Source organism: Oryctolagus cuniculus, chromosome 1 (genome assembly GCF_964237555.1).
Source record: "Oryctolagus cuniculus chromosome 1, mOryCun1.1, whole genome shotgun sequence".
NCBI lineage: Eukaryota > Metazoa > Chordata > Mammalia > Lagomorpha > Leporidae > Oryctolagus > Oryctolagus cuniculus.
This window is the reverse complement of record NC_091432.1, coordinates 116460533-116485082: the sequence shown is the minus strand read 5'-3', so window position 1 is coordinate 116485082 and position 24550 is coordinate 116460533. Positions and strand designations below refer to the sequence as shown.

At 39.2% G+C, this 24550-nt stretch overlaps 2 protein-coding genes across 2 annotated transcripts; both read right to left on the bottom strand.

Moving 5' to 3' along the window:
• Positions 1-743: 743 nt before the first annotated feature.
• On the bottom strand, positions 744-2279 carry LOC138846140 (olfactory receptor 10N1-like). Its single transcript, XM_070060916.1, has one exon. It carries the CDS (start codon positions 1668-1670, stop codon positions 744-746), a length of 927 nt encoding a protein of 308 aa, XP_069917017.1. The 5' UTR covers positions 1671-2279.
• Positions 2280-14164: 11885 nt separating this feature from the next.
• On the bottom strand, positions 14165-15097 carry LOC100346076 (putative olfactory receptor 10D4). Its single transcript, XM_002708325.2, has one exon. The coding sequence runs from the start codon at positions 15095-15097 to the stop codon at positions 14165-14167; it is 933 nt and encodes a 310-aa protein (XP_002708371.2).
• Between the last annotated feature and the right edge of the window lie 9453 nt (positions 15098-24550).

Below are 24550 nucleotides of genomic sequence, written 5' to 3'. Positions count from 1 at the left end.
CTTGGAGAGGGGTGAGGTGATATCTCATTATGATTTTGATATGCATTTAACTGATTGCTAGTGATGTTGAGTAATTTTTTCATATATTTGTTGGCCATTTGTATTTCTTCTTTTGTGAATTGTCAATTAAAGTCCTTTGTCCATTTCTCAACTGGATTGGTTTTTGTTATTGTTGTTGAGTTTTTTCAGATAATATTAGTTACAGAGTTTCTTCATGGAGTCTCAGGCACACTAACATAGAAAATCTCATTAGACATACAAAATACAATGCTTTCAGATGAAGTGTTTTCTGTTTGTTTATTTGAGTGGAGGAAATAGCAGGATAATGTCAACAGACAACCCATTTTTTAAAATTTTATTTAGGTTATACAAATTTCATGTACTTCATATATACAGATTTACAAACATAGTGATCCTCCCACCCTACCCTCACTCCCACCCATACTCCAACCCTGTTTCCTCCTCCCTCTTACTCCCTCTCTTAATTTTTACAAATATCTATTTTCAGTTTACTTAATACTCATAAGGTTAACCAGACACTAAGAGTTCAACAAATAGTATGAAGAGACAGAAGAGACAAGGGCTGCAACAATCATGAAATCTCAACATGTCCTTTCACTCCAACACATTACATTTTGGGTACTCCATTAGTTATCCCGAATCAGGGAAAGCATAAGAAATCTGTCTTTTTTTGGATTGGACAACACATTGTGAAAATCCATTATATTATCTGTATTTTATTTTCAAATGATAAGTACAGCATTTTGGAATACCCTTTTCAGGGACCCTTTCACTTCCTTGTTCCTTAAGGAATAAATTAAGGAGTTCAGCATTGGTGACACAATGTTGTTTAGTATTTGCACCACGGCACCAAGCAAGGGATTGGGTGTGGGCTGCAGGTAGATGATGATTACAGGTCCATAGGCACAGAGGATTGCAGTGAGGTGGGCACTGCAAGTAGAAAAAGCTTTCCGCCTGCCCTCTGCTGAACGAATTCTAAAAATGGCAATTGCAATGCGTGCATAGGAGACACAAACAGTGAATAAAAGCATTAATGCCAGAAAGCCAACATTAGTGGACCCCACTGTCTGGGCCAGGGAGCTGTCAGTACAAGCCAGAGGTAAAATAGCAGGAATGTCACAGAAGAAGTGGCCCACCTGATTGGGGCCACAGTAGGTTACCTGAAAGGTAAAGAAGGTCAAGGTGGTGGCCTGGAGGCCACCCACCACCCAGGCTACCAAGACCAAGGCCATACAGACTCCAGGTTTCATGATGAGCATGTACCTCAGTGGGTGACAGATGGCAACGAAGCGGTCATAGGCCATGACAGAGTAGAGGCAGCCTTCAGTGGAGCCCAGAAAGTGATAGAAGAAGAGTTGTGCCGCACATCCTTCGTAAGGGATGGCTCGGCTCTGGCCAGAGAGATAGCAGAGCATCTTGGGGCAGGTGACAGATGGGAACAGCATGTCAAAAATTGACAGGAGTCCCAAGAAGAAATACATGGGGGTGTGAAGGGTAGAGGAGGAGATGATTGCTATAAGGATGAGTAAATTTCCAAGCAGGGTGAAGAGGTAGATGAGCGAGAAGACAACGAAGAGCAGAGATTCCAGTCCCTCTGTCTGAGGTATTCCCAGCAGAATGAACTCACTCAGCAGTGTGTGATTCCTCATGTTCCTAGAAAGGTGGTCTAGATTTTCATAAAAGGTGTGTAAATATGAACATGGAGACTGACTGTAAGAGACACAATACCTACGTTCATTTTCACCAAACTTTTAACATAAAGGTGATGGATAATTAAAAATTCTTACATAGACAAATAGAGGCCAGTAAACATACATATGCCTTTATATCTCAGGGCATCATAGTCCTTCATAAATACAGATACAAAGCAAAATGAAATATTACATAGCAAAATATTGGATAGTTAATACAGCAAAGGCCTCACTATAAACAGTTAAGTATAATTTAATTATTGTTCATGATCCATTATATAGCCATTATTGCCTGATTATAAATCACCCTGGAAGCCTGACCCTCCTGATTTCTTTTCACACACTGTCTATGTTACTAAAGATGTGGTCAAATGTCCTGAATCTTCATCAAATTTCACGTTGGGCATCTATAGCTCTCGCCAGAACAAAACAATATGATAGAGTGAAATGAGCATTATATTTGAGGTTTATTAATCATTCTAATTAGATATAATCATTAGTTTGAACATTTACTTACCTGACAATGTTTCTTTTGCCTGAAAAGTAATTAACAGTGTCAGATTTGGTTATTATTACAGTGTTTTACATTGCTTAGAGCTTAGTAGCAAAGTCGCATGATGTACACTGTCATTTTTAGTGAAATACCATCCTATCAATGTTTAGATTTGAGATTTTTAATCTTTGTTAACAAATAGAAGTCTTTAATCATTAGAGCAATAAAACTAAAATATATTAATTATGCAACTTTTATATATTTTCTGCTTAAATGTTTATTAAAACACTTATTGTGGTAAGGATGTCTAATATGAAATCTTTCTTTTAAAATATTTATTTATTTATTTATTTGAAAGGCAGTGTGACACACAGAGAGAAAAAAAGCCAGAGAAAGAGATCTTCCATCCACTGGCTCACTCCTCAAATGGCCACAACATCCAGGACTGAGCCAGGCTGAGGCCAGGTGCCTGGAACTCCATCCGAGTCTCCCACTGGAGAAGCAGAGACCCAAGTACTAGGGTCATGTTCTGCTACATTTCCAGGCATATTAGCAGGAAACTGCATGGGAAGTGCAGCAGTAGGGACTTGAACCAGCAATCTGGGATGCTGGCACTGCAAGCAGCTGCTGAACCATCTGTGCCACCTGCCAGCACTGAGATCTACTTTCTCTAAAGATTTTCTTATTTTATTTAAGGTTTACAAATTCCATGTATTTTACGTGTACAGATTTAGGAACATAGTGATATTTCCCAACCTACCCTCTCTCCTGCCCATACTCCCTCCCTTCCTCCTCCTTCCACTCCTAATCCCTCTCTCAATTTTTACAATGGTTTACTTTTACTCATAAGATTAACCCTACACTAAGTAGAGTTCAACAAATAGTAAGAAGAAAAAACAAAATCCTATTCAGACCTGTAAACAATCATCAAAACTAATGTAATGTATAGAAGTAAAAAATATTTTTGGTATATAATAAAATACTAACTATAGTTACAATATTTTGAAACAGATCTCGAGAACTTTATCTTTGACGTATTCAAACTTTATGCTTATTTATTAGCAACTCTCCATTATTCCCTACCATCTTACCTGACAGTCACCATCCTGTATATTTCATTTCCATGGAAAACTGTAACTGAATAAGCTCAGAATATGAAATCACCTCGAGGGTGCACCCTGGCCTCATGTCTGTTTCAGTGCTTACATCTGAAGTTTCATGTAAATCACACAAGGAGAGATGATGTTTTCAATTTCATTGTTGCTTTGTGATCTGTTTTTTAAAGATACACAAAGTATATGAACCTGTGTAAAAATAATTGCTCTGATTTCTAATTATAACTCTTGGTAAAGTTTTCTGATTTTCTTTTGAAGCTAATTTCATCTTCTAAAACATTTGAAGTTGTTATATAAATTAATGTTACCCATATACACATAAGAAATTTTGATGAAATTGAGTCCAGGATCTATTGGACTGCTTGGTCCCCGAGAACAGACTAATTAGCCCTGTAAATGGTAGCATCACTGTAAGATCTGTTGAATAGATGGCATTTCAGTATTTCTAGATGACTGCATGAAGGAAAGGTTAGAGGTGATTGATAGCTACACTTTGATTAGAAGTTCCCTAATAAAACCATGTCTATTCTTGCTCATCACTGCATCTGTCAGATTCAGGAAATACTAACAAAGGTATACACCCAATACTAGATACACCCATCACTCATGGAGTGAAGTATTCATTATTTGAATCAATCAATTTTTCAAATACTCTGAAATGAATCCTGTTGTATTTAGATTAATGTTTCAACATTAATCCCAGAAAACAATGAGTTCAACAAATGCCGCCTAAGACTTCAGATTCCATGCCTGACACAAGGAATTTAGATATACATCAAAGTGAAAAGCATTGAATTTCTGACCTAGAAAAGACTGAAGAAGATCTGGACATCTTCATAATTGGTGTTATATAATAATTTCCCTCACTGGAGAAAAGGATGTCAAAAGAAATTAATGCAATAATACCTGAAATAGGACAGAAATTATTCATACAGTCACAGGTAGGCCATTTAGAGCATGTGTCTTTGTGCATTGGGTAATTTAATGCAGAATAGTATTATCACAATATATACTAATAACCTATTTACCTTACTGCCACCCCAAGGTATCAAATCTATAGAGAATGTGTTTATTGTTTTGGGTCTCTGAGTCTTTGAGTCCTTTTGGATTTCTTACTGGAATAAAGTCAGTACTCATTTTTCACTTTCTTTCCCAGCCTGTTTTGTCTGTCTTCTGTGGAGCGTGATCTGGCCTTGAGTTCAGCTTGTATCTGTGCTGAAGTTGTTGAAGAAAGAGTGCATGGCCACGGGTGGTTCCTGTGCTCTGGATTAGTTGTCTCTTTGCAGTGGTAGGCATGATGGTTTCTGAATAATTTCAGTTAGGCCAAATGAATTGGAAAAGAATATAGAGCAACCGCTAGGCAGTTATTTTAATTTACTCCTAGGAAAAAGCTTTCAACAATATGGTACAGAAAAGGATGAAATGGGATATGTGACTTTTATACTAGGAATATATGGAGATAAATATAAAAAGAATTTATTAGTTGTTGGAAATAAAGATGCAGTAAACAGGAAAATACTGCTGAAAAAGTGGGATATTCTTATAACTATACTTGGTATTTAATGAGTACTCACTAAATGCTTATTTTTGGTGAACTGAGATAACAGTTCCCTTACAGAATTGCTGTGATGACTGAATATAATTATATTTATGAATAACCTTGAAAGACAAAGAGCAGTCCATCGTTGTCTGGACCAGAGGAGGCAATTCAGGAATGATGATTCAGAAAGCAAGATTCCGTTTTAAATTTTTATGTTTATTTAATTGTTTGAATGTGCAGAAACAGAGGGACAGAGAGATTCTCCATATTCTGGTTCATTCCACCAAATGCCTGCACAGTGGGTACTTGGCCAGGCTGAAATCAGGAAGCTGAAATTCAATCTGACTTTCAGGGACCCAGCTAATTGAAAACACCTGCTGCCTCCCCAGGTGTGCACTAGCAGGAAATTGAATTAGAAGCAGAATCAGGACCTAAGCAGCATCTTAACCACTGAACCAAATGCTCACCCCAACACAAGTTTCTTAAGACAGTCATATTTGGTTTTAAGTCTAGGATCTTGCTGACTGAGTTTTAGACTTAGCAATGCCTTCAGTTTATGTATCTCTCTCACACAAAGTTGTTAGGCAGATTAAATAGGAAATGCAGTTTGAGACATCTAATAAGCTGTCACATATTTCAGGTTCCCAGCAACCATTGTTTACTCTTTTACTCTGGGCAAGAATAAAAGCATTCTCCCGGTTGCCCCTCTTCCAGGCCAGCTCTCTGCTGTGGCCAGGGAGTGCAGTGGAGGATGGCCCAAGTGCTTGGGCCCTGCACCCCATGGGAGACCAGGAAAAGCACCTGGTTCCTGGCTCCTCCATTGGATCAGTGCGGTGCGCCGGCCGCAGCGCGCCGGCCGCGGCGGCCATTGGAGGGTGAACCAACGGCAAAGGAAGACCTTTCTCTCTGTCTCTCTCTCTCACTGTCCACTCTGCCTGTCAAAAAAAAAAAAAAAAAAAAAAAGAATAAAAGCATTCTTGTGGGGCCTGCGCAGTGGCTCACTTGGTTAATCCTTCACCTGCAGCGCCAGCATCCCATATGGGTGCCGGCTTCTAGTCCTGGTTACTCCTCTTCCAGTCCAGCACTCTGCTGTGACCTGGGAGGGCAGTGGAGAATGGCCCAAGTGCTTGGGCCCCTGCACCGACATGGGAAACCAGGAGGAAGCACCTGGCTCCTGGCTTCAGATTGGCTCAATGCCAGCTGTAGCGGCCATTTGGGAGGTGAACCAACAGAAGACCTTTCTCTCTGCCTCTCTCTCTCACTAATTCTGCCTGTCAAATAAAAAAAATTACAAAAAATGCATTCTTATAATGTATTGACTTAATGTGGGCATGAGTATAGCTAATGCCAAATAACTTGCAGTTTTAGTGAAGTGTTTAAACATATCCCCCGGGAATCCATACAGGTGCCCTCTGAATTCTTCTGAGGAACAAAAACAAGCGATGATGAACATTGAGAGCCCTGATTTAAGTGCCTCCTGCAGCCCCTGTACCCTCCAGGTAAGCTCTCCTCCAAACCATCTAAAACACAGCAAAATAAAAATCTAACAAATGGTATCAGTGATGCACAAGGGAAAATGAGTTACTTTGTTGTTGATTCTAAGGCAGTATAAACATGGCTTTCTGTAAGATGAAAATTCAAAACAAAAAAAAATCTTTATGTGAATGAAATTGAATATCTTTTTATGTGATTGTTGTTTACAGCCCTTGGCCATTTTTCTGATAGACCATGGTCTGCTTTTCTTTCTATTTATTGAACCCTTTATTTAATAGAGCCATTAAACCTTTGACTATAATGTGCATTAAAAATGTGCTATTTTTAAAAAATAAAGAAAATGTTAAGTAGAAAAAAAGAAAAAAGACATGATTTTGAATGTTTTTGTCATAAAGAAATGTTCAATGTTTGAGGAGATAGAGGTATTCACCTTGATTGGACATTATACAAAGTATAAAACAGAATATGGTACCAAATAAATGTGTTCAATTTCTATATCCTGTTAAAAATATTTTAACTAGAATAAAAATAAAATTGTTAATAAAAAGTTAAATGAGGTTTGTAGTCCTGAAAAAACCTCATAAAGTAACAATTTCCGATTAAGATTTTATTTACTATTTTTGAAATTCCTTCTTATAATTTCAAAGTAAGATACCAAAGGGACTATTTTACTATGCTTTTCCTGTCAGAATCACTCTTAATAAAATATATTAAATTTAAAAAAAAGAAAAAAATTGGATTTTTCCTGCCTTCAAAATGTTTATCAAATCTTGTATCTCACAGGTTTTTAAAACATGTAGAAAATAGGAAGTATTCCAATGAATGAACATACCAAATGTCAGTAATGAGCAAGAACATGAACGGTGCTTTCTCCAACAATCCTTGCTACCCAGATTTCTAGAGGGAAGGTTAAAAAGTGGAAGTTGATAAAGGGTGAAAATGCTAAGCACCTACCTGGTCAACAGGGTCATAGCTGGCTCAAGGGAGGAAAAGCAAATGTTTTCTTTTCTGTCCCTTTAGCTTCAGTTTGTTACATAGGTTTATGGAGCTCCACATCCCTAACACTTCTCTTCCCTCCTGTGCGGGGAACTGTGCTGGGTTCTCCAGCTGCAGACCCCTCAGGGCCTCTTTCTTTCAGAATTACACACAGATGAAGCTGCACACCGATTGGCAGCCCCGCACCCAAGGTTATTTCCTCAGTGTTAGCAGAGGTGAAATTAGCTGCTACCTTGGTAGCTGTGGAAGCAAATCACGGTGGCTCTGGAGCCCCATGCATGATGTATCCCCCGACACTGAACAGGCGGCAGCCCTCTGAGCTTAGGGAGCAATTAGATGCCTGATGCTGAGAGAGCTTAGAAGTTTCCGCACAGTCCTCAATAGTCAAGGTAATCATTAAAGGAATTGGGAGTCACACTGCTTGTGAATCCCCTGTGACCACCCATTTTTCTGTTTTACATAGATATCCCATCCATCCATTTTGTTCTCTATTGGCCTAAGAAATTTGGCCTGATTATGTCATTTTTCCAGTTCCTAATATTTCCCTTGTAGCTTGTGATTCTGGAAGAATCTGTAATTTAATGAGATGACCCACCTTGAAGGCTCCACACCAGAGAAGGTGCTGATGTGGAGAACAACCTGTTTCTCATTAGCTGTATGAGTGCAGGTCAGGTGTCTTCTCAGAACAAAACAGTTGTAATTTTTAAAATGGAGCTTTAGTAGCATCTCAAGGAGTGATTTTGACAGATAAATGAAGAAGTATTTATGAACTTCCTGGCATGTGATGGGTTGCTGGGGTGTTTATTTTTTTATTTTTTAGAAGATTGATTTATTTATTTATTTATTTGAAACTCAGAGTTACACAGAGAGAGAGGGAGAGGCAGAGGGAGAGAGAGGTCTTCCATCTGCAGGTTCACTCCCTAGTTGGCCGCAATGGCCAGAGCTGTGACCATCTGAAGCCAGGTGCCAGGAGCCTCCTCCAGGTCTCCCACGTGGGTGCAAGGGCCCGAGGACTTTCCCAGGGCTACCGCAGAGAGCTGGATTGGAAGAAGGGCAGCTGGGACTCGAACCTGCACCCATATGGGATGCTGGCATTGAGGCGGTGGCTTTACCAGCTATGCCACAGTGCTGTCCTCCTGGGTGTTTATTATTTCTTGAAATTGGGTGGAACATTAATTATGATCTCATCATTTTAACTTCATTGTTAGAATTTTTCCTTTATCTTCTTTTAGTGTTTCCTACCTTCCCTTCTCAATTTTAGGATTGCTTTTTTATTCTTTTGTCTGTTGGATGATTTTTTTAAAACTATGAGTAACTCTGGGGAAACCGTGTTTAACAAAATCCAAAACAAAACAAAATATAAAAATAATACTAGATTTATAAGAAGTATAGGAAATCAGAATTATTTTTGAAAAATATTTTGTTTTATATGGAAATCTAAATGGCCTATATATTTCACATTCTCAGGATCCAACCAGACCAGCTCATGAAGGAAAGCTGAACTAGCATTTAGATAGTGTCTAATATGGCAAACACCTTTTTTTGCCTAATTATTACCATATTCACAGAGGATAGGTTAGAATTAGTTCATTTTACAAATGATATTCTGGACTCAGAAGAGTTACGATCATTTTCTGAAGATTACACAGCTCTTACTCCTGGAGGTTGAAACAGATCTCCAGACACTCAGAGATCTTGCCAGATGTTTGCTCTGGTGTTTCAGAAGCTGCTTAGGACTCCCTCGTCCCATATTACAATCTCTGGGTGTGAGTCCTGGCTGTGCCCCGGATTCCAACTTCCTGTCACTGTGCACCCTGCAGAGCAGTGAGTGAAAGCTCCAGTAATTAAGTCTCTGCCATTCACATGGGAAACCTGGACTGAGTTTCTGGATGCTGGCCCAGCTCCAGCCATTGTAGACACTGGGGAATGGATGAGAGATCTTTCTCTCAAATAAATACAATTTTTAAAAAATTCTTAAATATGCTGATTTAATTTCAGGACAGAATCCACTTGGTTCTAATACAAGAATCTGGTTCCGAGTTCTCCCTACCATGTTTTGACTGTCTGGATAAATAAGATACATCCTTGGGACTGGCATTGTGACATAGTGGGTAAAGCTATTGCCTACCACAACAGCTTCCCATACGGGCATCAGCTTGTTCTGGCTGCTCCAGTTCTGATCCGCCTCCCTGCTGATAGCCAGGGAAAGTAGTAGAAGATGGCCCAAGTGTTTGGGCTCCTGACACCCACATGAAAGAACAGGATGAAGCTCCTGACTGCTGGCTTTGACCTGTCCCAGCCCCAGTCGCTGTGGCCATCTGTGGAATGAACCAGCAGAAGGAAAATCTCTCTTTCTCTGTTTCTCCCCTTCTCTGTAATCTTTTCAAGTAAATAGATAAATCTTTAAAAAAAAATGAGATAATCTTTTACTGATCATTAGAGATTTAGATACTTAAGTTTCATCCACCTTGTGCCCCTTAGCCCTCATTTATGCTTTTCGTTTGTCAGGAGTATATTTCCTTGTAATTGATGACAATTGTTATTCTTAAGCAATGGCCAGCATCTTCTAACTTAATTGCAAACTGTCACTCCTCCACTCTAGGAGCGGCACCGGATCGGACGCTGTTTTTCCCTTGCTGTAGGTTTTTTCTATAGCAACGCAAGAACAGGTAAAGAGAAGAGCGAAATAACGGCTCCCCAGCGAACTCTCCAACCGACTCTCCAACCAACCACCCCCCGAACTCTCCACCAGCCCGGAGACAGTAGTTGTCCCAGAAAGTGCAGTTGAGACCCCTTTTATAGTCCTCTTCCACCAATCCATGCTCTGCTGCCCGCGTGCTGAGCACGCTGCTTTCTTCCAATCAGAGGTAGGATCGGCTCCTGCAGCTCGTTAGTCAAATTGATGAAGCAGCCGAAGCCGCTGTGTAAAATTTGTTTACTCCCTCTCAGCGCCATGTTGTGGGAGCTGGGCCCTGCTTCCCACAGCAAACAGAAATAGGTCCTTTTTCTGATGGCATGCATTATTCCTACCTGAAGTTAAAGCTGTTTATGTCACCACGTAAGATGTTTAGCTTGGTTTCTAGTATGAATTCAATATGTAATGCCTAGCAGACTGTTCTTGGCATGCCAATGGTTTGATTTACAGTTTTTCAATTTTTAAAATAAATAACATGAATTTAAATCTTTCTTGAAAAACAATTTTCCTGTTCCATTTAGATTGCATTAAAATATTACTCAGGGTGATATTCCACATTGATAGTTACACTTGTGATTTTCTTACCATAGCAAAATAGAAACACTTGAATTGTATATGTTTATTAGCTGACAAATCAATTCTGAAGAACAAAGATCTAGTTTGGTTATTACTAAAATAATTGCTAAATCTATTTCAGTTAGAACATCATTTTCTCCTTCTATTCTTTTTTCCACTTTTAAGTCTAAATTTCAGCATGTACTTTGCTTACTCCCACATTCACATCAGCAATCATTTTACCCTTACTATGTTTTGTGTACTTTGCTGTGGATCATAAAGAAAGAAAAAGCAAATACATTCAACTCTGCTTAAGCCTAAAACAAAAATCAGCAAGTAAACAGCGTGTACACAAGAAACAAGGACAAAAGTTGGCAACGCTGTAAAAGAATAAAAAAAATAGCTTATTTCACTTAACTTAATAGCTTGCAGTTCCATCTACCAACTCTTCAGTTGCAGGTGATAAGATTTCATCCTTTTATGGTTGAGTAGTAGTTCATTGTGCATATATGCCACATTTTCTTTAATCATTCATCAACGGATAGACCCTTAGTTTTCTTCCATTTCTTGGCTATTTTGATTAGTGTTATAATAAACATGGAGATAGAGATGTCTTTTTGACAGAATGTTTGTATTTCCCCTGGATATATAACCAGTAGTGGGATAGCTGGATTAAACCAAGCATGGGAGTCAACTATCATATGATCTTGCTCACATGGAGTGCCTATAAAAGCTGATTTTTTTTGCCTAAATATTTTCTTGTTTCCTTCCTGGAATTTGTTTAGGTATAATAGTACTTGCATAAGATCTCAACTATTAGAGCCAGTGCTGTGGCGCAGCCAGTTAAAGCCCTGGCCTAAAGCTCAAGCATCCCATATGGGTGCCAGTTCTAGAACAGGCTGCTCCTCTTCCGATCCAGCTCTCTGCTATGGCCTGGGAAAGCAGTAGAAGTTGGCCCAAGTCCTTGGGCCCCTACACCCACATGGGAGACCTGGAAGACGCTCCTGGCTCCTGGCTTCAGATTGGCACGGCTCCGGCTGTTGTGGCTGGCCATATGGGGGTGAACCAGAGGATAAAAGACCACTCTCTCTGTCTCTACATCTCTCTGTAACTCTGTCTTTCAAATAAATAAAATAAATCTTTTAAAAATATCTCAAATATTTCCAATAGATAATGTTGATTGCAATCTTTAGACCACATGATTTATCAGACCAAGAAGAAGGAAATGCTAATGTGCATGAACGATTCACTCTAAGACAATTTTATATTTTTTCTTTTTATTAATAGAAAGGGAACAGATATGTATTTCATACGTATGATTCTAGGATGATAACCACATTTCCCTCATCCTCTCCCTCACCCAGCCTTCCTCCTTCCCTCCCTTCTTTTCTTTTCATTAATTTTTGCAAAGACACAATTTTATCCCCACTCTATTTAGTATAAACTATACTTGACATTTTGAATTTTGAACTTTTCCCTGGATAGCAACATACAGTTCAATGCTCTCTCATGATGTAGGCAGAAGTGAGTCACAGTAACCAGTGAGTCCTGCCATCTTTAGCAGAAACAACCAATATTCTATAATGTATGGTATTGTTAAGCTATGATGTTTAGAGCTTATATGGACTAAATTCACTTCTGACTTACAAGATTTTCAGCTTAATATGGGGCTTATTGGGATATTTCACCATCAAGATCAGGGTATCTGTAAGAGATCTGTATGAAGATACTTCAAAAGATTTGTACTAAATAAGAATTAAAAAGATGTTTATTTTGCTTCAAGAAACCTTGACATCTATGCTTAGATCTTTCATACCCTAGGCTATGGCCTAAGGAGCACAATGAAAGAACCTCAGCATTAAATTTTCTACTTTATTCCTTTCACTCCCTAATACCCAATCAAAAGACAATCAGTAAGTTTCTGAGTGGAAATTAGACTAGAACTACTTAAGAAAAGGTAAAAACAAAGATAGTGTTAATGACACAATATCAAATCACCAAACAACCCATAATTATTGTTGCAAAACCCATATAGCAACCAAATAATCACACAGTTAATCAGAAATGAAAGCTTACCTAATCATAAATAACAGCGAGGGTACTAAAAGCCCTTAGAGATAAGTGATAATAAGATGAAACTGAAGTATTTTATCATACGTTGCATGTTGAATTGAAATGCATGCTAATTTTCTCTGATCCCTTGAAGACACACATCATATTGTCTCACTGTGGTGTAATGGAAAGCAGTTATGTGTTCCTTCTTGGGAGCCCCATACTGGTCTTCAGCCCATTAGGATGGTGTTGTGCCTACATCTTGATCCTGTGATTCTGACACTGCATAATTTGTAAGTCATTTGAAGGACTTATAGTATAAGTCTGTGACCTGCTTCTATTCCCAACTCTTATTTTTAATTTTTCCTCACTATAGGTTCTATTCTCTATAGGAAGAGTATATTAAAAGACATAAGCTTTCCAATGTATTTACATTCAAAGGAGTCAAACTCAACACTTCCTTTTAATCCCAGAAGATTTTTTAAAGTACATAAAATTGGTTTTCTTTTATATACAATAGGCTAGGAGACTATAGGAAAACAAATACATATACAAACACTAATATGAAGAAATGTAAGAACAATCTTAAAATGTCCATCAACAGGAAATTGCCCATATAGTATATGGGTATTTCATACGATGGACTTCTTCACCTACATGAAAGAATAAGGTAGACCTATGTTCACTGATATAAAAAGAGCTTTATTATACATTCTGTGGGGGAAAAAAAGGAAACCTGTAGAACAGGATGATGGCACATCAAAAAGTTCCAGGAAAAAAACAGATATTCACTAAAAAATTTGAAACTCATGTATAGTTTTTCCTTCTTTTCTTTTTAATTTCTTTATTTATATAAGGTGAACAAATTTAATGATATTCACATACACAGGTTTAGGAAAATAATAAAGCGAATTTACAAAAAGACAGAGATCGTCCATCCAAGAATTCTTTACATCAGACTCAAACACATGTGTTCCATCAAAATATTAAATAAAAAATTTTTAGAAATAGGTGGAGAAAACCCAATGAACTGCAAGATCTTTTGGCAAAATGGTGAAAATCCCATGAAAATTGAAAGGAAATTTCTGAAAAAATTAAAATTTGTGTTATAAATCTCACAAAACAGGTAGCAGCAGCACAAGATCAAACCCTCTGGCCTTAGTCCTAGTTCCTCAACTTCCTGGCAAAAGTGCCCTAACTCTCAGTGCACTAATGTCTTCCTCAGTAAACTGGGATAATAATATTATTTACATAATAAGATTATTATATTAATTAAGTATGTCAGCATTTGTAAAGTGCATAGAACAATACATGGAATCAAGGAAACATTTGAGAAAGATTTTGTTAAATTAGATGAGCAAACACATGGGTATAGCCATAAATCACGCCAGAGTGGACTTGATCTCACCGGTTTGTCCTGAACATCATTTAGTAATCACATGCAGCGTGAGAGACTAATTGTCTCCAAATAAATGTGACGCAAAACTATGGAGACAGAGAGCAACATGAAGGCTATTCTTCACCAGTAGGAACTCCTTGCATCAGTGCCTTTCTCAGAGCCAACTTGACATCCTTGTTTCTCAAGGAATATATCAAAGGATTCAGGGAAGGGGTAACAATATTATTCAACACCGGAACCACAGAATCCAGCCAAGAACTGGAGGCAGGGCGGAGATAAATGAGGACCACGGGTCCGTAGAATAACAGGATGGAAGTGAGATGGGCACTGCAGGTTGAGAAGGCTCTGCGCCTGCCTTCCGAGGAGCTGATTTTCAATATGGAGATGGCAATGCGAGTGTATGAAGCCAGGATCAGAAGAAAACATGCGAGGGCAACAATGCCCACATTGGTGAAACTCACTGTCTGGGCTAGAGAGGTGTCAGCACAGGCCAGGGTCAACACCACCGGAATATCACAGAAAAAATTGTCCACCTCATTGTGGCCACAGTAGGGTAACTTGAAGATGAGGTATGTGAGGACAGATGCATGCAGGCAGCTCCCCAACCTTGTGCCGAGGGTCATGAAGGCACATACCTGGTGGTTCATGATCACTGTGTATCGCAGCGGGTGGCAGATGGCTGCAAAGCGGTCATAGGCCATCACAGTGTAGAGAAAGCACTCGGTGCAGTCCAGGAAGTGGTAAAAGAAGAGCTGGGAGGCACAGCCCTGGAAGGAGATGGTGCAGTCTTGCCCCATGAGGCAGAGCATCATTTTGGGGGAACTCACTGAAGAGAAAAAGATATCAAGCACTGACAGATTTCCCAGGAAGAAATACATGGGGGTGTGCAGGTTGGAGGATGTGAAGATGGCCAGCAGTATGAACAGGTTCCCTGGCAGATTGAGCAGATAGAAGGCCAAAAATACCATGAAGAGCACATGTTCCAGTCCCTCTGTGTGAGGGATTCCCATCAGGAGAAACTCAGTTATTGATGTGTGGTTCCTCATCTTCAGTCTAGTTCATCCTGCAAGATCCCAGAATGGTCTCACCAAGGTGACCTTCTCCCAAAAAACTAAATGCCTGCATAGATTCTGCTGCAATCTGGTAATACCTATTTGCTCTCAGGAACTTCCTAGTAGGAGCCAGCTCTATTCTGACACTAATTAACACGTGACCTTCAGTGCATCATTTCTTTGTCCATGTGTTGCCTCAAAATTAAAGACACAGATAACACTAGAGATGCCTGAGAGCTTCAAGCAAACCTTACAGTTGATTCTATCAGTGTTTAAACACCATTTCTGACTTCAGACAGCTTTGGAAAAAAATCTCCAAATCTTCCTGAGTCTCTATAATTAGTACCCTAATGTATGTGCTTCTGATGAGGATGAACACCAATTCATGTAAGTACCTAGTGTAGCCTCTGCTTCTACATACCCTGGTTAAAAAAAATCTATCCAAGATACTGATATTCTGATTTTAATGAGTTTTTATTCCACAAAGTTATTTTAGGTTGATTTGGAGCAGTTGTGGCGTTACCTATTGATGTGATTGATTTATGAAACCACTATCTCCATTGGTAGCTGGAGCAACTGAGAATTGTCTAGGGGATACAAAGAAAGACAGTATGTATCATGAACATTCACCAATATTAAAACAGTCATCATCTTTCAGTACAGAATTAATGTCTCTCCAGCAATTTGACTGCAATTTGGCTGAAGATGCGCCATCGCCCTAGAGGTTTTCAAAGCTAAGCTTCCTTAATCAGATAATACCTTAAGAAAATGCCATGGAGTCAAGTTGGTCGGCATTAGTCCAAACTCAAATACAGCCAGCTCTCACATTCTCCCCTCCTTCCTCTAGTGCACATCACCCTGGGAGGATGAGGAGGGGAAAGTGCTCCAGAAAAGAGGTGCTTAGAAATTGTAGGTAAGTATGGCTGACTGAGGCTGAAACCCTAGGTCCCATCACCACCTGCCCTGTCCCCTTTGGAGAGACATGAAGCAGAAGAACCAGGTTCCAAGGCCAGAAAAGCTGGGTGCTCCTCTTGCTCAGGCTCAGCCACTCCTGCCTGTACACCCAGCAGTGTCTCTGAGCCCAGAGGGAAAGTGCAGCAATCACCCCCACAGTGAGAGAATAAATCTCCTTGGCTTCCTTCAGGAGCCTGTTCTCCAGGGATCGCTGACTCAGGAGTGTAGAACAGAGGGAGCAATTAGACTGCAGACCTTCCTCCCTTCCCTCCTTTCTTCCCACACAAAGAGGTAATAACTCCATCCAATGTTAGCAAAGCAAACCCAGACAGATCTGTAACTTTTTACTACAGTTAGGTTAATAATTCCCCATTACCACTTCCACAAGTTCTTTTATTATTTACATGAAAAATCCTCTTTTATTTTCCTATTAGACTACTAATGGTATTTCCCCTACGTGTTCTAGTTGCTGTAACTCTTTCAATGTGTATCGTAAGAACTCAAAATGTATCTGCTTTCATTTTCTAACTGTGGCCTAGAAAATGTATTCTAATGGACAAAGATTAGTAGGGCTGTGTCTATAGACTGTCCATGGAAACATGCACATAGGCCTATTAAAAATATTATGGTTTAAATTCCTTTTGAAATAATTCAGAAGATGCAAAGTGGGAACTACAATGAGGTATAAGTATTCTTAGGGGCCTGCATTGTGGCATGGTGCTGGGGCCGCTTTCTGTAGCACTGGCATCCATATGGGTGCCACTTCCTGTCCTGGCTGCTCCACTTTTGGTCCACCTCCCTGCTCATGTGCTGGGAAGGGCAGCACAGGATGGCCCAGGTGCTTGGGCCCCTGCATCCACATGGGGCACCTGGAAGAAGCTTCTGGACCTGGTTTTGGCCTGGCCTAGCCTTGGCCATTTACTGCCATTTGGGGAGTGATCCAGCAGATGGAAGATCTCTCTCTGTATCTCCCTCTCCCTCTGTGGCTCTGCCTTTCAAAAAATAAATCATATATATATATATATATATAATTTTAAAAATTGAGTATTTGTAGCAACATTTTTGTAATTATTTCCCTTCTTAATGACAGAGTGAATACAAAAAGACTCTCCTCTCCATGGTTTTGATTTAGTAATTGCTACTCACCAGGAAAAAAAATTAAACCAAACAAATTAAAATCCTTTTATTTTATCACTGCATCCTTGTCAGACGTTACTTTTTAATGTTAAAAATAAAACTCAAAAATTTAATCACCAAAGTTCATTCCAAAGGTCAAAGAGCTCAGATATTAATTCAATCTGTCTATTTAAAACTTATGCTGAGGGGCTGGTGCCATGGCTCACTTGGTTAATCCTCCACCTGCGGCACCAGCACCCCATATGGGTGCCAGGTTCTAGTCCCGGTTGCTCCTCTTCCAGTCCAGCTCTCTACTGTGGCCTGGGAAGGCAGTGGAGGATGGCTCAAGTGCTTGGGCCCCTGCACCCGCATGAGGGAGACCAGGAGGAAGCACCTGGCTCCTGGCTTCGGATCGGCACAGTTTCGACCATAGTAGGCATTTGGTGGGTGAACCAATGGAAGGAAGACCTTTCTCTCTGTCTCTCTCTCTCTCTCTCTCTCTCTCTCACTGTCTATAACTCTACCTATCAAATAAAAATTTAAAAAAACATACTGACTTCTAACTAAATGTAATAGGCCGGCGCCGTGGCTCACTAGGCTAATCCTCAGCCTTGCAGTGCCGGCACACCGGGTTCTAGTCCCGATCAGGGGCCCCGGATTCTGTCCCGGTTGCTCCTCTTCCAGGCCAGCTCTCTGCTGTGGCCCGGGAGTGCAGTGGAAGATGGTCCAAGTGCTTGGGCCCTGCACCCCATGGGAGACCAGGATAAGTACCTGGCTCCTGCCATTGGATCAGCGCGGTGCGCCGGCCTCAGCGAGCCGGCCACAGCGGCCATTGGAGGGTGAACCAACGGCAAAAGGAAGACCTTTCTCTCTGTCTCTCTCTCTCACTGTCCACTCTGCCTGTCAAAAAAAAAAAAACCTAACTAATTGTAATAAATATTTCATTCTTGATTTTACAAATAAATACGGTAAGTCTTATGTTTCTTGTTCTTTTATTTTCAAAATTAAAGTACTATTGTTTTGTTCACTGGCAACAAATTCTTTTTTTTTAAACTCATCTTTATTTGTTGCCTTTAAAAGCAAAATACTTTGCATTTCACTTCCATCATTTGCATTCCAAAATTCAAACATTTCCTCCCAAATCTCCTAGAGCCCCTTTGCAATTGGTTTTCACTCCTATTCTCTTCCCCATGAAACCTCTAACTTGTTTTTGTCTCTAAAATTCTTTTGTCTTGGCATTTGATATAAATAGAATAATATAATATGTCAGTTTTTGAATTCTTTTAGTTAGCACAATGTTGCTGAGGTTCATCATTACTGTAGCATATAAAAATAGATGATCTTTTTTGTTGCCAAATAATATTTCCTTGCCATCACAGTACAATATTTTGATTACTCTATCACCAGATGATAGACATTTAAGATATTTCTAATTTTTTAATATTATGAATAATGTTCCTATTAATATTTAAATACTAATCTTTGTATGCATTTACTCTTTTTCTCTAACATCAAAGATTGTAAAATTTTTGAGACTTTTTAAAGATTATACCATATCTTCTTTCTCCTATCAATGATAACCCTCATAACATCAAACCATGTTGTAGAATTACTCTATAGACAGGTATTTTTGTGAACTATATATTTATTCTCTAATCATTGTTTTAAAAGAAGGTCTTTCCCAGGTCCATTATTCAGGTATCTGCAAATAGGTAGATGTATCTTCTACATCTTCTACAGATCTTTTATCTCAAAATACCTTGAAACCACAACTCATTAGAATAGGAATACTTTCTTTAAAATATCACTAATCACTTTGTTGAAATTTGGGGTCATATATAGTCTTCTTATTTTCTCATAACACAGCATAGGTATAGATGCATACCTGAATGCCCAGCTTGCTTGCTAACAGTAGAACTAGTATACTATCATGTGGTTTAGAAATGGATAAAGTCAGCTGTAGTGTGATACATCACTCATATTGTCATATGACTTAAAAGAAATCCAAATTAAAATCTTTATGGAGATCCTTGAGACTTGATAAGGGGAATCCAAATGTATTCATTTGGGAAAAAATTACATATATTTAGCCACAGACTTAAACCATAATTCTTTAATTCAATAATCATCAGTAACTAAGTTGTTATTTTGCTGTACTTTGACCACTTTATTTTTATTTATTTGAAAGAGACAGACAAATAGAGTGTTCCAATCCACTCTTTCATTCCCCAAATACCCACAATAGCCAGAACTGGGGTGGGACCAAAGTTGAGAGAAGGGAACCCAATTAGAGCCTCCTACACGGGTGACAGAAGCCCAAATTCATGAACTACCTCTGCAACTTCCCAAAGTCTACGTTTGAGGGAAGCTGGAGCAAGGAGCTACGGAGAGAAATAAAACCCAAGTATGCTGATGTGAGATGAGGGTGTCTTAATCGGCATTCTTATTGATAGGCTAAACAACTACCCCAACACCTTTGTTTTTAATCTCAATTATTTCTGTGTTTGGAGGGAAATGCAAGTGTTGAGTGCTTTTTATTGGCCTTCTCAAACATTAATAAATAGGAGATAATATCAAAGGCTGATAATTGCATAATGATAGATCAAATTGTAGGCAGGTCAAGAAATAAAGTCGTCAGAGCGGCAACATGGCGGCCCCTGGAAGCCGCAGCAGTAGAGATTTGAATTCCACTTGTAGCTGCTGCATCGTGACCATAGCGTCTCCAGCTTTGTGCGAGTTGCCTCGGAGCCCAGAGGAGCTCCCTGGAGAGCCCTCTTCCCAAGAAGATGAGGAATGTGATTCTGAAGACCCAGTCAGCGACTCGGGTTCCTGCTCCTCGGCGAGTAGCCATTCTGATGATCTTGAGCCTGAGTGGCTTGACAGCGTGCAGAAGAATGGGGAGCTGTTTTACTTGGAATTGAGGACGAAGAGGAAACCCTCCTGCCTGAGTCGCCGACTGTGAACCACATGAGGTTCAGTGAACGTGAGATTATCATTGAAGAGGATGATTACAAAGAAAGAAAAAAGTGTGAACCCAAACTCAAGCGGTTTATGAAAATTTTAAAAAGCAAAAGGCTTTTGCCCCAAGCATTACAATAAAAAAAAATAGCACAGACAATGGGCCAGTGTCCATTCTAAAGCATCAGTCACATCAGAAGACAGGAGTCGTTGTCCAGCAACGGTACAAAGATGTGACTGTTTATGTAAATCCCAAAAAGCTAACTGTCATGAAAGCCAAAGAGCAGCTCAAGCTTCTGGAAGTGCTGGTTGGCATTATCCATCAGACCAAATGGAGCTGGAAAAGAGCTGGAAAGCAGAGCGAGGGAGAGAGACCCGTGGTCCACGGCCTGCTGCCAGGAGGAGCTGCTATGAAGAGTGGGCAGGTGCTAATTGGTGAGTGTTGCTGCTGAGTCAGTGCTGGTTTTTGAGACACCTGATTAATGAGGGACCCAGAAGAGCACCATCATATACAGTCTCCACCCACCGAGGGCTGCTGCGTGTATTTGGTACAGCAGTGAAATTATTACAGGTGGTATACTGCAAGGCACAATCCTCTAAACAGAAGCACTCAGGGTGTCAAATGTGTGTGTCCCTTGTTCAGGCCAAGGAATAGCTTTGCTGACTTTTGAGTTTTGAATTGTCATTTTATTTCATTTTGGTTATATTTGCTGACAAGAAAAAGAAAATAAGTTGATTGCAAAGTGGTAATTTAGCTTTGAAGGGCTATATCGAGAAGCATGATGCAGAAATACATAACTTATGAATAAAAATACTTTCAAATTGTATGTTTGCACTTAAGTCATCTAAGTTCTTGGAATGGTTTTGAACTGTTACTTTTGACATATTTAGTAACAGTAGTGTTATACATAAATTTCCTTTTAAGGATGTGTTTCATAAACTGTCCCACCAATTTTGAGGCAGAAAAATAAATACGTGTGCTACTCTGAATATATATATAGTAGGATGAGTATGCTGTGTTGCTGACACAATGTTTGGATTAGCCCTCATAAAAATAAATTAATCAAATGTGAGGACATATTATTAGTGAAACTTTGAATTTATAATAGTTGTGAAAGCCATTTGAATTGGCCCAGGTTAAGATTTAGACAGAGGAACTTCTATAGTTACTTTGGAAATAACAACGTGCTTGGCTCATACTAGGCTCTCAAAACACATTTATTGGATGATTGAATAAATTGTAAGAAGAATATATACAGGGAAAACAGTTAAAAGTGAAGATAAATAAGCCAATATGCTAATAGTGTTGTTAGCATGAGGACATTACTGGTAATTATTTTGTCTACTCTTTCAAACTTTCTACTTTATAATTATGTTCCATAGTTGTAAATTGTATATTCTAGTCATGAAGAATGGACTATTTTAATGTCATCCTACAAGGTGCATAAGTGATAGAATTTCTTGCTTTTTTTCTTTTATAATCATGTTTCACATCATCTCTGTGGGCAGTGGTTGATCTGTGAGATAACCCCATAGATAGGAATATCATGAAAACTTTGTCCTGGGTAATGCATTTTCCAAGGGGAGGTTTCTTTTCTTATGTCGCTACATAAGGAACAACTCTAATTCCTTAGAATGATTCCTTCCCCTTGGTGCCATTTTTGCAATTCCTACTGTCAAATATTTACATTATTTTTTTATATTCCTATTTCTGAGTTTTTCTTAAATTTGACAGTCAATTGAGAGCTCCTAGACTACCTATAACTGGCTCCAGACCAGATCAAATGAAATTCCCTGTTTTACCCACCTGTGTCATGGAAGCTGCATATCATGTTGATTTTTGTTCCTTCAAGATGATTCATTCTTTGTTATTTTTTTGAAGGGATCTATTTATTTATTTGAAAGTTTACACAGAGAGAGAAGGAAAGGCAGTGAGAGAGTTGGTCTTCCATCTGCTGGTTCACACCCCAGGTGGCCACAATGGCTGGAGCTGTGCCAGTCTGAGCCAGGAGCCAGGAGTTTCTTCCGGGTCTTCCACATGGATGCGGGGGCCCAATCACTGGAGCCATCTTCTAGTGCTTTCCCAGGCCATAGCAGAGAGCTGGATCGGAAGTGGAGCAGCCAGGACTTGAACCGGTGTCCATATGGGAAGCCAGCACCCCAGACTGCAGCTTTACGGGCTACGCCACAGCGCCGGCCCTTTTTGGTCATTTTAACTAGATTTTTTTTAAGATTTGGAAGAGACAGGGTTGGAGAAATCACCAATTTGTGTTCCAAATACCCGTCCTTTTCTAGACTATTTCTGATGAAGAAAAAACCCAAAGTTTTATTTCAGGCTTTTTTGTAATTTCTGCTGTTGTTGCCTGTGATCATTGAATAACACACCGGGTTTGTTAACAACTCCCTCTTACTTTTTTGAAGGTTTTTATTACTTTTGAGAAGTCTTTTTAATTGAGACATAGCATTCATAAGGTATACAGACCTTAGTGTACATTCAAAATGATTTTGACATAGGAACTTACCTCTGTGACTACCAACCAAATAAGGTATATGACATTTCCAGTACCTACCAAACCTGTGGTATCTCCTCATAATTTGTTATCACATCAAACATAATCTTCTAGAAGTCAGGAGTTTTCCATTGACTGAGCTAATTTTGAGTGTTCTGGAATTTTATGTAAATGTAAATAAATGGTATTTGTTATCCTGTTAAAAAAAAAAGAAAGAAAGAAAGTTGTGAGTAAAAGAAGGATTTGGAATACTCTTGGGTGACAACAGAACTCAGGATGTGTATTTGTGAATACTCTTGGGTGACAACAGAACTCAGGATGTGTGACTGTATTGAGCTAACATAAAGGATTATGGTTAAGGGGGGAAAACCTGAAATTCTGGTGCACAGGGCCATAGGCAGCTATGACCTATATTCATCCTTTCATAGGTTTAAGGGAGAATAGTTATCCCAGGTATGGGAAAATGCTTTCTCAATCCTGATCTAGAAACAGTCATTGGTAGCCTTTTCTAGTTTGGCTAGGGATAGCATTTATAAAGCATGACACAGATTAGGAGAAGGACCTACATTGCAGAAAAATTAAAAACAAACCATTGTGTGAGGTGAATTACAGCAAAGAAGAGATATTCTGTACAGATTTGGGCATCAGGAAAATGGAAGACAAGTTTGAAAGATAGATCATTCATTGAAATTGTTTATTTTACTTTTAAAAAAATCATATTTATGGAGCAGATATTTAGCCTAGTTGTTAAGATGCTGTGTTCAGTATCAGAGTATCTGCATTTGATTCCCCTCCAGTTCCTGAGCTCAGCTTCCACAAATGCAGACCCTGGGAGGCAGCAGTGATGACTCAAAATGGGTTCCCACCACTCATGTGGGAGAATTGCATTGAGTTCTGACTCTTGACTTTGGCACCAGTCCAGCTCGAGCTGTTGTGGACATTTGGGGAATGCACCAGGGGATGAAAGTGCCCTCTCTCTCTGACTCCCTCTAGCACTCTCTTTCAAATAAATAACCAAAAATTTAGAAAGAAATAATATTTTTAAGAGAATGAAGTATCTGTCAATAGATCTCTTTTTTCTGTAAAGCAGGAATACTCATTGGCTACCTTGATATAGTATTTTAAAATATTTTAGAATCATACTCACTAGATTTATTTTTTAAGATGCCATTGCATTCATTAAAAAACATCATTTCAATACATTTCAGAATAACAAGTAGACAGCAAATAGAAACTGTGGACTACAAAGGATCACCCTCCCTTGGTTAACAACAAGCTTCTCAAAACTGCCTAATATACTAGTAATACAAATAATCATTTGCCTACCTGTTGTACAGTGACTTGAAATCCCATAATAGTTGCCTTACAAAAAAAATCTGCTGTTCTGTCTTTCCATTTCCTTGATAAAACTGGACAGAACTGGCTGCACCTGGCCATGTAACTAAAAAATGTCCCGGTCCACACTGACCAGAGTTACCTTATGGTTCATTATAATGTTGATTAACATAGTTCTGCTCATATTTCAGGAGCCTTCTTTGAATAGTGATGTATGTGCAAACAGGATAAGTCAACAAGCATGCTCAAAAGGATTTCCCCACCCCTTTCTTCTGTACCTGTCATACCATGTTGTTTCACCCAGCTCTTCCTCAATTACCCCAACTCTATAAACTCTCAAATCCCTTTCTGAATGGGGAGATTGATTTGCACTTCAATATGATTTGCCCCTTTCTGCTATAAGCCTTTAATTAATAACAGACGTTCTCTCTCTCAGAATGTGAATCCAGGATTTTTATAACAGAATTGTTGCCTGCAAGTAGGAAGACCTGCTATCTGATAATAGAAGGAACAGTGTTCAAGTCTGCCAGGTGGACATTACAGGAGCAGAAACTGCACATTGTTTTTTGATATT